At 45.5% G+C, this 16645-nt stretch overlaps 1 protein-coding gene across 1 annotated transcript; it reads right to left on the bottom strand.

Annotated features, from left to right (window-relative positions):
* Positions 1–10844: 10844 nt before the first annotated feature.
* Positions 10845–14104, bottom strand: DEFB124 (defensin beta 124; the record flags this gene model as incomplete). The annotated part of the gene is made up of 2 exons (XM_079784638.1): positions 10845–11002; positions 14047–14104. The coding sequence occupies 2 exons, from the start codon at positions 14102–14104 to the stop codon at positions 10845–10847; spliced, it is 216 nt and encodes a 71-aa protein (XP_079640764.1).
* Positions 14105–16645: the final 2541 nt, after the last annotated feature.

Genomic DNA, 16645 nt, shown 5'->3' on the forward strand with positions numbered 1-16645 from the left:
ATGTACTTAATGCCCCTGAACTGTACAGTTTAAAATGCTGAAACTGGTGCATTTTATATTATTTGTACTTTACCACAATTTTTTTAAAGGAAGGGAAAGAAGTAAAGAGAAAGGACAGCAGGGGAAACTGAGGATCTTCGCTATCACATCTGTTTTAATCCTTTTTATAAACCGTTCAAATCCAGAACCTATCTCTTCTTAGGACTGACATTGTTTCCATTCTTCTTTCATTTTTTGTGTCAGGTGGCACCCAAAAATGCTGGAATCTTCTTGGCAAATGCCGCCACACATGCTCCAAGAATGAAAGGATCTATGTTTACTGCACAAATAATAAACCATGCTGTGTGAAGCCCAAGCATCAGCCAAAACATCAGCCCTGGTTATTTTGAGTTCTCTGAAGCCTAAAGCCATAAAAATGCAGATGAAGCTATTCTGAGTCTGAACCCCAAGGATTCCTGAATTCTATCAATAAACACCTCCAGCTAATTCCTGTGTTAGCCTGTCAGTCTACCCTTCCCCTACCCTATATCACAATACTTGTTACTATTTCAAACAAAAGATGTTCAAAATTTTATGCAGAAAATTAGAAGCCCTTATAGAAAGCCAAAATTAATAGAGAGGTATACCATGTTCATGAATTAGAAGACTCAATATCTTAGAGATGTCAATGCTATACCAATTGTTTCCTAGATTCTATTAAATTCAAACCAAAATCTTTTTTAAAAAATTTCCCCCAGAATTTAATCAAAATTGTGCACATATAAACAAATATTTTGTTAGAGACATAGACATAGATGACAAAACTATCAATAAAGCACAAATGTAAGTTAATGGCTAACTCTAAGAATATAGAAATTGGAAGAAGTGATGCTGATATTCTATTTTTTTAATCAGGTTGGTAGAAATAGAGATATTTTTATCATTGTTTTTATACTTTTATATTTTTTAAGTATTTTTGTGTTCTCAATATATAAAAATCAAGCTTTTAAAAAAAGAGAGATACGGACCTTGGAGGGAAGGCAGGGGAGAGTGGGGGGAAGGGGGAGAGATGAACCAAAGGACTTGTATGCATGCATATAAGCCTAACTAATGGTCATGGACAACAGGGGGGTGGGGGCATACGTGGGGAGGGGTTTGGGATGGGAATAGGGGGATGAGGACAATTATGTGATACCATAATCAATAAAGAAATTTAAGAAATATAAATAAATAAAAATAAAAAAGAGAGATAAAAGCTATGAACACTAAGTGCCTTAAGAATTGTAAGACCAGAAAAAAAATGAAAAAGCTAAATCAGTCAAAAAGGCCTAGAAAAGAAAATATTTGAAAATTACACATCTTATACAAGATTTTTTTTCAAAATATGTAAAGAACTCTCAAGATCCAATTAAAAAAAAAAAAAGCAAACAACCCAGTAACAAAATAAGCAAAGAGTTGAACTGACACTTCACCAAAAAAGCTATGTATGTAGCAAATAAAAACATGAAAATTTATAAATATTGGAGAAACGCAAATTAAAATCTTACCTAATAATAGAGAAACATGTAAAATTGACCGTACCTCCGCTACGCCCACAGCCAATCAGAATGAGTATGCAAATTAACCCAACAAAGATGGAGGTTAATTTGCATACATACCTGGGTCCCGGGAACCTCCTTGGCACCCAGGTCACTCCCAGCCGGCCATCGGAGGAGCCGAGCCTGTGATTGGAGGGGTGGGGCGGAGGGGGGGGGGCGCTTCCCAAGCCTAAACCCTGGGGCTTGGGAAGGGGCCGAGCCTGCGACCAAACGCAGACCATCCAGAAGTCAGCACTGGATTGCCCAGCTGCAGCTTGGCGACCCAATACTGACTGCTCAGGTGGCTGAGACCCAGAAAGTGAGTAAGGGTCTGATCTGCAGCCTCAGTGGAAGCTGTTGATCAGTGTACTTACCTCTCTCTCTCCCTCTTTCTTTCTGATCTTCGCCAGCAGCCAGGCTTTTCTTTCTCTCCCGGCCTCCATGGGGGCTGCCGTTAAGCCCCACCTCTTTGATCAGGCCTAGAGATAGGCCTGGAGATGCTGACTGGCATAGGAATCAACCAATCAGAACCAAAGGTGGGTGCTGTGGGGAACCAATGGCTGCCTAGGAGGCGGAGCTTCTGACGCTGACTAGCATAGGAACTGACCAATGAGAACCAAATGTGGGTGCTGTGGGGAGCCAATGGCTGCCTAGGAGGTGGAGCTTCTGACACTGACTGGCATAGGAACTGACCAATGAGAAACAAAGGTGGGTGCTGTGGGGAGCCAATGGCTGCTTAGGAGGCGGAGCTTCTGACGCTGACTAGCATAGGAACTGACCAATGAGAACCAAAGGTGGGTGCTGTGGGGAGCCAATGGCTGCCTAGGAGGTGGAGCTTCTGACACTGACTGGCATAGGAACTGACCAATCAGAACCAAAGGTGGGTGCTGTGGGGAACCAATGGCTGCCTAGGAGGCAGAGCTTCTGACGCTGACTGGCATAGGAACCGAACAATGAGAACCAAATCTGGGTGCTGTGGGGAGCCAATGGCTGCCTAGGAGGTGAAGCTTTTGACACTGGCATAGGAACCGACCAATCAGAACCAAATTGGCCAGCAGAGGAGGGCAGTTGGGGGTGACATCAGGCCTGCAGGAGAGGGCAGTTAGGGGTGATCAGGCTAGCAGGCAGAAGCAGTTAGGGGCAATCAGGCAGGCAGGCAGGTGAGCAGTTAGGAGCCAGTGGTCCCAGATTGTGAGAGGGATGTCTGACTGCAGGTTTAGGCCCGATCCCTGGGACCAGGCCTAAAATGGCAGTCGGACATCCCGCAAGGGGTCCCCAATTGGAAAGGGTGCAGGTTGAGTTGAGGGAATCCCCCCTCTGTGCACAAATTTTGTGCACCGGGCCTCTAGTTACAATATAATATTACTGCACACATATCAGAATGTCTAAAGTTAAAGCAATTGGCCACAGCAATTGTTGACGAGGAACAAGTATTATCAATTGGAACTCCCATATGCTGCTGGTGGGAATGTGAAATAGTACCACTACTTGCAAACAATTGGGCAGTTTCCTAGGGAGTTCAATGTACCATACGTTCTAACCATAACTGCACTTGATGAAATCATCTAACAATACATTTCTCAGAACATAACCCCATCCGTAATGAATGCACGACTATTGTGAAGCTAAGAATTTTTTTACCATGTCTTAGATCTACTGAACCATAATTCCTTAAAAACATATATTCATTTGTCCATTTAGTCATATACAAATATCTGTTGATCAGCTATTTGACAGGCACCAGGCTAGTCTCTAGTTATACAATATTAAATAAAACAAACATGGGCTTTGCCATTGTGGGGAGTCTACAAACTGTGGAGGAAAAAGCATTAAGCAAGAAATAATTTCAGTCCAACCAGCGTGGCTCAGTGGTTGAATGTTGACCTGTGAACCTAGAGGTCACAGTTCCATTCCAGATAAGGGCACATGCCCAGGTTGCAGGCTCAATCCCCAGTAGGGTGCATGCAGGAGGCAGCCAATCAATGATTCTCTCTCATCATTGATGTTTCTCTCTCTCTCTCCCTCTCCCTTCCTCTCTGAAACCAATAAAAATATATTTTAAAAAAATAAAAATAACAAAAGAAATACTTTCATAATCACATACGATGGAAAGGCTATGAAGAGTATAATAATTGAGAATGGGTGTGGGGGATTATGAGAGAGCTATCAGGGTAACCCTCTCTCTGAGGAGGTGGCATTTGACCTGGGATCTGCAGGATGAGAACTCATGTTTGCAAATAGTTGAGAGGGAGTTTACAGAATATTCCAGGTAGATAGCATGTGCACAGGCCTTTTAGGAGGCAAGAGGCTTGTTCCAGAGACGTAAAGAATGACATGTGGCTAAATCCTGGTGTACAAGAAAAGAGAGATCCAAGATGAGGTAGACAGTGTGGTAGCCCCCACAACACTGATGTTTGGATTTAAACATTTACTACATTATGTATTAAAGTAGAGGACGTCTGCCTTCCCTCCAATTGTGTCTATTTACTCATTGCTCTGCTTCCTCAAATTATGCTTTCTCCACCCTTCCTCCCACAACCCACAGCACTCTTGACTTTTATTAAGGTAACTTTTCAGCTTCAACTCCAATTATGAATTACTTTATTCCCTATATTTCCCAATTCAAATCCTTGTAACAGAGAATTTGATTGATCCAGTTCAACATTTTTTACCAACCCATCTCGTGTGTGGGTTGCTGGCCAGGCTACGGAATTAGCTTGGTTTGGGGAAGTGCCCACCTCTTGTCCAATCAGCTGCGTCTGGGGCATAGGGGAGAGTAGCTTCCTGGTCTGCATATACCTGTCATTTCACCCAAGGCTGTTTGCAGGGCTAGAAGAGTATAAATTGGAGGGACATGCACAGTCTCCCATGTATTCACTTTTCCGTGTATCTTTGCAATGAGCTTCTATAGGAAAGAATATGTCGCCCCTCGCCTCATGAAACCCTGAGCTCCTATGCTTAGAGGGAAATGAACATCAATAAAACATGGGCCTTCTTGGTGAAAGTCTGAGGAAGGGGACAGCTCCTCTCTCCATCTCCTCGTGAGGTCCCATAATCTGTTGGTGAGAGCTTGATTTTCACTGGATCCTATTGGACCAAATGCTTCCTTTTTATCCTATCTAATAAAAGGGTAATATGCAAATTAACTGTCACTCCGCCGCACAGATGGCAGCGCCCATAGCCACAAGATGGCGGTGCCCAGTCCTCTCAGCCCCGCCGGAGTCCCCCTAGTCCTGGGAGGCAGCAGCTGAGAGCGGGCAGCATGAGCGGCCTGGCAGAATGTTTGCTTCGTTGCCCTGGCGACGATGTAAGCGTTCCACGCCTGGCCACGGATGGGCCTCTGGGCCACGGAGAGCCTCTGGGCAGTGGGCACTGAGTGGCCAGGCCCTGCAGAGAGCTACTGGGGCATGGATTCGTGCGCAGGGCTACTAGTAATAAATATTTTGCAATGCCCCCTTTTTGTCCTTAAAATAAGATTCATAAATATCTGCCCTGGCCAGTTTGACTCAGTGGCATCAGCCCACGGACCAGAGGGTGGCAGGTTCGATTCCTGGTCAAGAGCACATACCTCAGTTGCAGATTCCCCAGCCCTGGTACAGGTGCATGCGAAAGGCAACCAATTGATGTGTCTCTCTCATATCAATGTTTCTCTCTGTCTCTCCCCCTCCTCCCTCCCTTACAGTCTCTCTGAAAATCAATGAAAAAAATATCTTTGAGTGAGGTGTTTTTTTAATATATTCATAAGTATTATAACCTATCTACTCACATAATTTCAAGAAAAATCAAATTAAGAGCTAACTATAATATAAAGGAGGATAGAAGAAACTTTTACAATAATATGTATTATGGCATTTTAAGACCTAATAAAATAGTCAGATCTTGTACCGTACACAGCATGAGTGTAACAGCTACAAATGCAGGCATAAACGGGTGTGCTGAGTGTACACCTCAAATACTACCCAAAGCATTTGCTGTCTGTGTCCTGACTTTCCAAAATGGTGAACATTTTGGGCAAAGTGCTAACCAGAACAAAGTATAACCATCCCTTGATAATACAAAACAGCCTTTGATTCTAGGCCGGAGAATTATCCTGAGTCCCCAACCTACTAAATTCCAGTAGTGGCCCCATTAATTTTGATAATTGAAAAAAGTAATAATAATAATGCCACCAGCAAGTTCCCAAAACAACCCCTAGAGGGCAGTATCTCTCCTTTGATCTAGCCAGTAGCAGAGTTCCCTTCCTGGATTATCTTCTTTCTGAGACAAGTGCAGCCTGCATCACAAGCACAGGTCACTTCCCCAAATTAAACCACATGTGCTCATAAAAACAGAGAGAAATAAGGTTTGCAGGGATTTTTTTGAAACTTTTTTTTCTCACTTTTTAAATCAAGTTAGTTTTGCCTTTCTGTTTTGTTGTTGTTCGTTCGTTTGTTAATTCTCACCCGAGGATATTTTCTCCATTGATTTTTAGAGAGACAGAAAAAGAGGAAGGGGAAGGGGAGAGAAACATCCATATACCTACCAGGGGGTCGAGTCAGGAATCAAACCCCGACTCTGGGGCGCAGGCCAACGCTCTCATCACTGGGCACACCAGCCAGCGTAGTTTTGTCTTTCTTAAACTTCATATAAATGGAGTCATTTAGTGTGTACACCTTTGTGTTTGACTTCTTTGCCTTAACCTAGTTTTTTAGATTAATTCATGTGTGTATCAGTAAATTATTATTGTTTATTGAATAGGATTGTACCATATGGATGTAACTCAATGTATCCATTTACTTATTGGACCTTTGAGTTGTTTCCAGTTATGGGACATTATAAATAAAGCTGCTATAAGCATTAATAGAGAAATATTTATATGTGCATATTTCTATTTAATTTTAAAGTAACTCTGCAACTGTTTTTCCAAAGTGGCTGTCCACATTACATTCCCATCGCAATGTGTTTGCATCCCAGCTGCTCCATATCCTCACCAGGACTTGCCGTGGTCAGCCTTGCTCTTTGTTTTAATCATTCTGGTAGGTGTGTACTGGATCCCACTGTGGTTTTAATTTGCTCTTCCCTGAAGGCTAATGATTTTGAGAATCTTTTCATGGGCTTATTTGCTACTCACATACCTCCTTTTGTAAAATGTCTGATCAAATATTTGCCCACTCTATTATTGAGCTGTCTTTTTCTTACTGATTATGAGTTCTTCATACATTCTAGAAATGAGTCCTTTGTTGGATGGATGGATGGATGGATGGATGGATAGATAGATAGATAGATAGATAGATAGATAGATAGATAGATAGCAAATATGAATAATCACAGTCCAAAGAAGCCAAAGGAATCCCTCCTTGAGCCAGTGCCTGAGTGGAGATGAGAATTGTCTCGGTTTCAGTTGCAGCAAAAGCACCTGGCAATGAAGGCATCACACTGCATTGTGGGATCCCACTGTAGAGAGATATTTATTTTTCGTAAAAATGGCCCCTAAACATAACCAATCAGTTCCTTTGCTTTAATGTGTTCCATTGATCGAGAAAAACTTGCTGTGTTTGTCTGTCTCCATGAAGGCACATTTCTGAGTGCTTTTTGAGTCTCGGATTTGAATCCTGCCAAGGGCATGTACCGGGTTGCAGGTTGGATCTGAGCATGCAGGAGGCAACCAACTGAGGTGTCTCTTTCACATTGATGTTTCTCTGTCTCTCCCTCTTCCTTCCTCTCTTCCACTCTCTCTCAAAAAATAAAATTAAATTAAATTAAAATAAAATTTTAAAAAAGGAAAAAATATCCTCTGGTGAGATGAACCAAAAACAAAAAACAACAACCTGAGTGGGAAAGAGAGTGAGGAGCCACCATATCATACCTGACCTCCTACAATAGCCATCGTTGTAACTCCCTTGTTTTCTTGTAAGCCCAAAGGGAGCCACCTGGTCAGCAGAATGAGAAGCTCTGCTAACCTCTACTCCAACAGGAGAATCTCAATGCATGTGAAAAGTGCATATAGATTTATATAAATTATACATATTCAATATGTCCATAGAAAGATATCTATATATAATATAGCTATATCAAATATATAGATACCTATAATCATATGGATATATTATACATACACATACATACACACTAGTTTGTAAGTTTAAAATATATATATATATACACACACAGTAAAATTTTCAGTAAAAAATTCATATATAACTTTTGACTCCCCCCAAACTTAACTACTGTTCACCAGAAGTCTTACTAAAACGTAAACAATTAACACTTTCTTAAATGTTATATGTATTATATACTGTATTCATACAATAAAGTAAGCAGAAAAAAAGAGCGAGAGAAATGGTAAGGTGAAAGTCAATTTTAGGTTTTTTGTGTGGGTTTTTTAATATATATTTTTATTGATTTCAGAGAGAGAAAGGGAGAAGGAGAGAGAGATAAAAAACATCAATGATGAGAGAGAATCACTGATTGGCTGCCTTCTGCACAGCCCCTAATGGGGATGGAGCCCACAACCCCGGCATGTGCCCTGACCGAGAATAGAACCGTGACCTCCTGGTTCATAGGTCGACACTCAACCACTGAGCCACGCCGGCCAGGCCAATATTTGTCAATATTTGAAAAACCTGGGTGAAGGGTCTATGGGAATTCTTTGGACTGCTCTTACAGATCTCCGGTAAGTCCGAAATCGTGTGGAGAAGGAGGCTAGTGGCGCTCCTCTTGCTCAGCAGAAGTGGTAGCGGTTGTAGCATTTCTTTTACTGGGACTTACAAAGTGCCAGATGATCTCATCTGACCCCTCCGCTGCCCCATTAACAGCTGTCATGGAGCCCATTTTGCAGAGAAGAATCCTGACATCAGACACAGGAAGGGACTTGCCCTGATCACACGGCCTGTGGCCTGTACGTGGCAGAGCTGGAGTCTGACCTTGAGTCTGTCTGACTCCTCGCTCCCAGGAATCATCACCATCTTCTCTGCAACAAGGTCACAAATTCCCTCAAACTACATCTGAGACTGTGCAAAGGAAACCTAGCTTCATCACTCTCTGTAAAACAACTGAGAGGGAAGGGTCAGAGGGCAGAGCTAAATTTAGTTCAATCCAGTTGAAAACTTGGTCTAATTCGACAATTTAAATATTCTCTTGAGGTTTCTTGAGTTCGGAGAAACTTGGTCTCTGGTATAATTGCTCTGTCTTTCAGATGCCTCCTCTCCTCCCCCTGCTCCTCCCAATGTGAAGGCTGGTCAGGGTGGGGAGACTCAATGGTTGGGTGCAGCTGGCATCTGCGGGGATCTAGGTGGCTTGAGCCAGTCACTGGCTTTCAGTGATGGCTGGTCACTGGTGAGCTGGTCTGGCCTCCTGCGGGCTCCCTGAGGCCTAGTGGAGAGAGCGGCTCTCTGTGACTCTGTGGTCATCTCTGGGGTTCTGATCTTGTCCTGTTTCTAGGCTTTGACCACCTTGGACCACGTCCACCTTGCCCCCACCAGGTTGGGTCCTAAAACAGGCCTCGTGGCTCCCAGGTCAACGTCTTCAGAACCTAAGGGAGGTTCAAGAGCAGGACTGAGATGCAGGTCCACGCTTTGTTATTAGGTTCATGGAACGCTCCCCGCTGGCTGGGAAAGAGCTGCGGTCTCTCCTCCTCCGCTCCAGCTGCCTCTGGCATATCCCCAGGTCCCTCTCATACCAGAAACCAAAGGGTTAACACCTGGCACAGCAGGTCGCCTCCAAGACTCTGCTCAGCACCCCTTCGGATGGTCTGATGTTGGGTATTTTGAACTCCCCCTCTCCTTTGCTCCTTTCGCAGCCTGGCCACGCAGCGTCCCTTCTCTTACTCCACCTCTACCCCAGGCTTCTCTGAAAAGTCTCGGAGGACAGTGGACAACCGCCTCTCCGCCCTTGGGGTTCCTCTCAACGTATCCCACACGCGTGCCCCCTTCTGGGCTCCATCTCAGGGTGAAGATGGGCCAACACTGAGGGTCCCTCAACTGCCTTCCTCCCAAGCTGAAGTCTATGCTGGAGGCTGGAACAGCTAAACCCTTCCCTCCCCGGCCTTCCCTGCGTCAGGAGCAGCCCTGTGACACAGGCTGGCCCATGGGAGGTAAGGAGAAGTCTGTGAGGGAGCTTCCAGGGCAAGCTTTTGTTTCCCAGATAAAAGTGAGAAACTACCCCGTGCCAACCCTCCCCCCACTTCTTGCTTTCAAGTTAAACAATGATATGAGGCCTGAAGTTATGTGACCCGAGAGGACCCCAAAGATGCTTGCCCTGACATGGTTGCTACCTACCTCCAGATTTTATTTTTAATCCTCATGTGAGGATATGTTTTAGAGGGAGGAAGGGGGGGGAGAGAGAGAGAGAGAGAGAGAGAGAGAGAGAGAGAGAGAGAGAGAGAGAGAAGAGAGAGAGAGAAGGACAGAGAGAGAAACATCTATCGGTTGCCTCCAGTACTGGGAATTGAACCTTCAACCTTTTGGTGTAGGGACAGCGCTTCAACCAATGGAGCCACCCAGCCAGGGCTCCTCCTCCTCCAGATTTTTTATGTGAGAAAAAGAAGTTTTTCTGTTTTTTCAGCCAAACACAATCCTGATACAGGAAGGTTAGAATGCGTGTCTGTCCACCCACCTCCCCGACTCTGCTCATGGCTTCTCCCTGACTTGCTGTCCCCACAGTTCCCTGGGCCTAGGAGGGCAGCGTTTTCCTCTATTGCTCCTCCCTGTTTCTATGAAAACTCTGCTCTCATAAAATCCTTATTTTCTACCTGGGCAGGCAGGCTCTTAAAATGCCAAGGCAGGAGATAAAGGAACATAGAAAAGTCCTTTCCCTCTCAGTAGGATCTACCTGTCAAGCCTAATGCACCACCTCGTTCTGCATGCCAGAAATGTGGTTTTAACTCTATTAATAATTCTTATTATAATTAACTCACTTTCTTGTTAGTTCTTGCGATGACCATTAATTCCTATTATGAACTCCACCTTTCTTCTTGCAATCCTTCTATAAAGTTCTAATCTCCTGATATTATAATTATCCCCACTTTATGGACAAGAAGCCTGGGGAGGCTGAGGGAAACTGAGCAATTTTTTCCCAAGTTGGACAGAGCAAATGTGATACAGGCAAGACCAGCACCATTTCCAATGGTCATTAATGCCCTCTCTCCTGGGCACTTCACTCCTTCCACCAACCATCTATATCGTGGGCCGCCCCGCTCTCCCCTCCCCAGCCCTGGAGGAGGTGGGGGCAGAGGGTGGTGAGCAAGCAGCAAGAGGAGACAACGGGCAGCATGTATTTTATGAAGAGCAGGTGTGCCGGCCCCAGAACCAGCTACACATTCTGCGGCTTATGGGGCGCTGCAGGCTTGATGCCGTAGGGGATACAGCACAGGGAGGCATCCGGGCACAGGTGCATGAAGGTTTCGTGCCTGGTGCAGTAAGTCCGGCAGGCTCCTTGGCCATTCCAGCACCGCTTGAATTCACTTCTCCCTGTGAAGATGAAGGCCACAGGTCACAGAAGAAGAGCCCGGGGGTCACAGGTTAGGCCACTGTTCACATACATAACTACGGATCCAAGGTGAGGCCACAGGTCACAGGTGAGACCACGGACCACAAGTTAGTGCAAAGGGCCCAGGTTAGATCATAAGTTACCAGTTCGCTTTCTAGTCATTTGTTAGATGACTGGCCATAGAGCAGCCCACAGGTCCTAAGTTAGGCCCCAGTACATGAGCTCTGACCACAGGTCACGGGTTAGACTAGAGGTAACAGGCTAGACTACCAGAGACAACTAGTTACAATTTAGATCACAGATCTCAGTTCAGGTTAGCCCACAGGTCACAAGTTAGACCACTGGTTATAAGTTAGAGACCAATTTCTTGTCCAGATTAATCCACACCCCAGGTATACTATAAGCACTTTTCAAAATAACACTTGTATGATTGTAGTTGGTCTTTCCTTAACTGTATAACAACCCCTGTCATACAGTTAAGGAAACTGAGACACAGAAAGATTAACAACTTTTCCCACGGTTACACGGCCATTAAGGAGCAGAGCGAGGATTCAAACTCAGGCAATCTGGCTCCAGAATCCAAACTCATAGCCTTTAACATTACCTGCCTCACACACTCTGTTTAATATTAAAATTCAGTGAAAGAGTTTCCATAAATGGTAAGGCTTTGGGGGACTAGGTCCTGTACCCTCTCTGCGGGTCTTTGGTCACAGCAGGGGGTGGGGAAACATCTGACTTTATTCATTCAGCAAACAGGAGGCACCGGCAGTAGAGGTGGTGAGTGCCCGGAAGGAAGGAAGGGGTGCCGAATTGCCAATTAGGGCGGGTGTGGGGAAGTGGGGAGGGAGGAGGACCGCTTCTACAAGGCCTGTCTGTTACAGCGATATTTCTACACCTGTGACCCGGCAACTCAGAAGAACTGGGGCTGAATGGGAGGTGGAGGGGAGCAGTGCCGCTCCCTGAGTTAAAAGAGATTCCACAGGATCTTCACACGACACCCATGGTGTTATTCAGCCCTGTCGGCCAGCCCATCCTTTTATCTTGCCAAGGTAGAGAACTTAGAATGATACAGAGCTGATCTCAACGTCTCTATGAGGCAGAGAACCCACACGCCGAAGAGGATCTGTAGTATGCTGATTAACAGTGTGGTGTGCACCCAGCTCAGACCCCTGAGTCCAAATTCCAGCTCTGCCATTTCCCAGCCGCGTGGCCTGGGCCTCAGATTCCTCATCTGTGCATCCTCCTCAGAGGGCAGTGATGGGGGCTTTAATCGTTTTAGCACAGTGGCTGGCAGGTAGTAAATACTCAATAAATGCCAAGTGAGTTTATCAGAATGACAGCTTAGCGAGTTCAAGCAACCAAGGCTCATTCTAGGCCAAGCCTCTCATTTTACAGATAAAGAAAGGAAGGGATTTGCCCAACTTCTCTGACCCAGTAAGAGGTGGGGCTGGTACCAGAACCCAAGACCCTGACTCCCAGGTGAAGGCAGTTCCTACAACAACTACTGTTAACACATCATCGCATTTCAATCTTCCAACCACCCTGAGGTACAGCCGCTATTTTCTCCGACATGATCTGCTATCCCTTCCTTTGACTTCATCTCCCTCCACTTTTCTTCTGTGCTCCCACTCCAGCCACACTGGCCTCCTCGCTGCTCCTGGAACCCCTCTCTCTCTCTCTCTCTCTCTCTCTCTCTCTCTCTCTCTCTCTCTTCCTATTTATCATCTATCGCCCTCCTGCCTCCTTCATCCTTGCTGTTCCCTCTGTCTGGAATGATCATCCTTATATAGTAAGTCCTCACTTAACATCATCAATAGGTTCTGTGACTTTACATGAAATCCTACCTAATAATAGACAAATATGCAAGTTGGCCATACCTTCACTATGCCCGCAATTGGCCAGGAGGTGCGGGGGGGCGGGACTTGGGGTGGCCGGGGTGGCCGATTGGGCCGGCGGGACGCTGAGCTCGAGTCGCCAGCAGCAGCTCAAGCTCAGCGTCTGTGCCATGGCTGTGCTGCAGCACAGAAGGGGCCTCTGGGGCAGTGAGCTCACGTCCCACCGCACACCATCAAAAGCGGGGGAGCTGGGTGCCTGTCCGCTCAGGCACCAGGCCTTTCAGAAGCCTCCGCCGGCCAGAAGCTTCTGAAAGGCCTGGTGCACCAGCGGCAGGCACCCAGCTCCCCCTCTACACGTGCATGATTCAATCATGCACTGGGCCTCTAGTGTATATATAAAAACCCCACGTTTACCACAGGCTAATTGATATATACAAGCACCTCATCAGCCTTATAACCAAACAACATTAATCAGAAGCCTGCTGTGTCAACAAAACAAGATTGGTTCAAGTTGATAACTGTTGAGGTTGAGTAGTGGATACGGGGAGTTTTCTATACCGTGTTTTTAAGTTTAGGTTTGAAGCTTTCTCAAATAAAAGGATTTCTTTTTAAAACTCACATCATTACGTTATTCTCTATTTTTGCATGCTTACATTTTTCCATAATAAAAGGTTTTTTAAAGCTCACTTGTTCCTTATATTATTCTGTCTACTTTCAGATACATTTGAACTAAAAACTTAAAAAAAGAACTTATCAGAGGCCTTTCAGCTCTTCCACCACCCCATGCACACACACCACACTAACCCCTTGCCCTGTGTTTGTTCTTCTTAGCTCTTATGACCACCTGAAATAGTATATGTTTATTTGGTTATTTTCTGACTCCACTAACTAAAATATCAACGCCATGCTTTCTCTCACTACTGGATCCACAGCACTGTAATAGTGCCTGGCACACAGTAAATATTTTTCAAATGAACATTTGTTGTGTGAATCCCATTTTAAAGATTAGGAAACTGAGGTACAGGCTGACCTAGCAGCCCATTCTAAGCTGCCCAGAAAGCCAGTGATGGGGCCAGAATTTAAACACTGGTCCAGGCCTCCTCTGTTCCCCAGGCGCTGAGAACCTACTCCTTGTTTCTACACACACACACACACACACACACACACACACACAATGTTCACGATGTTACCTGGAGGCACATGACCCAGGACCAGGAGAAACACAATGAGCAGAAGCAGCTGTGTCATGGCCACAGGGCTCCTGGGAGGCCACTGGGGAGAGAACACAAGAGGAGAGGAGCCAAGCCCACCCACCCTGGCTGCCGGGGGCCCAGCCTTTATTCAACTGCAGATCAAGGCCGAGTGTGGGCCGCAGGAGACTTAAGTGGGAGTCTGAGGCCTTGTGGTCTCAAGGGTGCAGCTGGGACCTCAGCCAGCTATGTGGGGACCTGGCTGGACACACCTTCCAGAGGTTGCTGAGCTCTGAAACTGGGGACAGAGTTTCCTGAAGCGAGTCTGGGGTCAGAAACTGGACAGCTTCCCCACCTGAGAGGGGAGGGAGAGCCTTGGCTTGAGAGAGACCTGCTTCAATGCCAGCGACTCCCTCTAACGGCTGTGACACCTGGGACAAGTCACTTAGCCTCTCTGAGCCCCAGGCTATCACCTAGGAAAGATCATAAGCCCCCCTTGCAAAGCTAACTGCATGGAGGATTCCCTTCCTGAAGCCAAGGAGGTGAAACCAGAACCCACTGAGCTGTCCTAACAGCATGCATTCAGGCCTATGCAGGAAGTGAGAAGAGTAATAGCTCCCCCCAAACAGAGAGTCATTGTTACCTAACTCATTAGAAGATTAAACAAAATAATACAAAGTGTGGCCCGGCTGGTGTTGCTCAGTGGTTGAGCGTCAACCTATGAACCAGGAGGTCACAGTTCAATTCCCGGTCAGGGCACATGCCCAGGTTGCAGGCTTGATCCGCAGTGTGGGGTGTGCAAAAGACAGCCAATCAATGATTCTCAGTATTAATGTTTCTCTCTCTCTCTCTCTCTCTCTCTCTCTCTCTCTCTCTCTCTCTCTCCCTTCCTCTCTGAAATTAATAAAAATATATTTAAAATAGTAATAATACAAAGTGTGGCACCCAGACCCGCAAGCAGCAGCAGGAAATACCTGGGGCTTGTTAAAAGTGAAAATTCTCAAGCTCTACCCAAACCTACTGAATCAAAAGCTCGGAGTGGGTCTCAGCAAGCTGTGGCATAAGAAGCCCTCCGACTGATTCGAGCATACTGCTGAAGTTTGAGAACCCCGGAGATCGATCATGTGTGTACAGAGCTTAGAACAGCGTCTGGGACACAGGCATCTGAGTTGCATCTTGAAAGATGAGGAGAGGAAAGTATCCAGGCAGAAGAAACACCATGTGCCTGAAGTGTGGGGATGGCCAGAGCAAGGAATTTGTTGAGAAGAGATTGGAAATGACTCTGAAAGGACAGTCTCTTTTTAAAACTCACACCATTACACTGTGCTGTATGTTTGCATGTTTCCATTTTTCCATAATACAATGTTTTTTAAAAGCTCGGGTCGTTTCTTGTATTATTCTTTCACTGTCATGTACATTTGAAATAAAAAATTTTTTAAACTTTTTCGAGACCTTTCACCTCTCCCACCACCCCACCTGCACCACTACGCTAACCCCTTGCCCTGCTTTTATTTACAATGGGCCCTGAATACCCAGGTCAGGCTTTTCTATTGTAGACAGTTGCAAGTTTTGTAGCAAAGGTGTAACCTGTTTAGATTTCAGTTTTATTTTTTCCTTTTATTTTTTATTATATATATGTATATATATATATATATATATATATATATATATATATATATATATATATTAAATTGATTTCAGAGAGAAAAGGAGAGGGAGAGAGCGATAGAAACATCAATGATGAAAGAAAATCATTGATCGGCTGCCTCCTGCACGCCCCCTAGTGGGGATTAAGCCGGCAAACCGGGCATGTGTCCTTGACCAGAATTGAATCCGGGACTCTTCAGTCCGAAGGCTGACACTCTATCCACTGAGCAAAACTGGCTAGGGCTTTAATTTATTTATTTTTTATTAAATTTATTGGGGTGACATTGGTTAATATGATCATATAAGCTTCAAGTATACATTTCCATGATACATGATCTGTATATTGCATTGTGTGTCTACCACCCGAAGTCAAATCATCTTCTGTCACCAAATACTTGCAGATTTGAGTTTTAAATAAAGAAACAGAAATCCAGCCCTGGCAGGTTGCTCAGTGGTTAGAGCACTGGCAAAGAGTAGAGGGTTTGATTCCAGTCAAGGGCATGCACCTCAGTTGAGGGTCCCCCAGCTCCTGTGGGAGCACCTGTGGGAGGCAACCAGTCAATGTGTCTCTCTCACGTTGATGTTTCTCTCTCTCTCTCTCTCCCCCTCCTCCCTCCCTTCCAGTCTTTCTGGAAATCAATGGAAAAAAATATCCTTGGGTGAGGGTCTCCCCACCCCACCCCCACCTCAGGTGAGAATTAAAAAGAGAAAGAAAGAAACCAAAATCCAAAGAACAGAGGTGGAGCTGGGACTTAAACTTGCCTCACTCCCAGACAACGTATGACTGCACCGCTCCCAGCCCGTCTGGGAGGTGGGGAAGGAGAGCTGAGAGGGCCAAGCCACAGAAGGAAGCCAGGCGTGAAAGGCCCCGCTGCTGTGGGAGTTGGCCTGAGCTGGACACTTGGACCCCTTCAGCCATGACAACGCGCCCCACCCACAGGTACAGCCAGTC

The sequence above is a fragment of the Cnephaeus nilssonii genome, assembly GCF_951640355.1.
Source record: "Cnephaeus nilssonii genome assembly, chromosome: 11".
Taxonomy (NCBI): Eukaryota; Metazoa; Chordata; class Mammalia; order Chiroptera; family Vespertilionidae; genus Cnephaeus; species Cnephaeus nilssonii.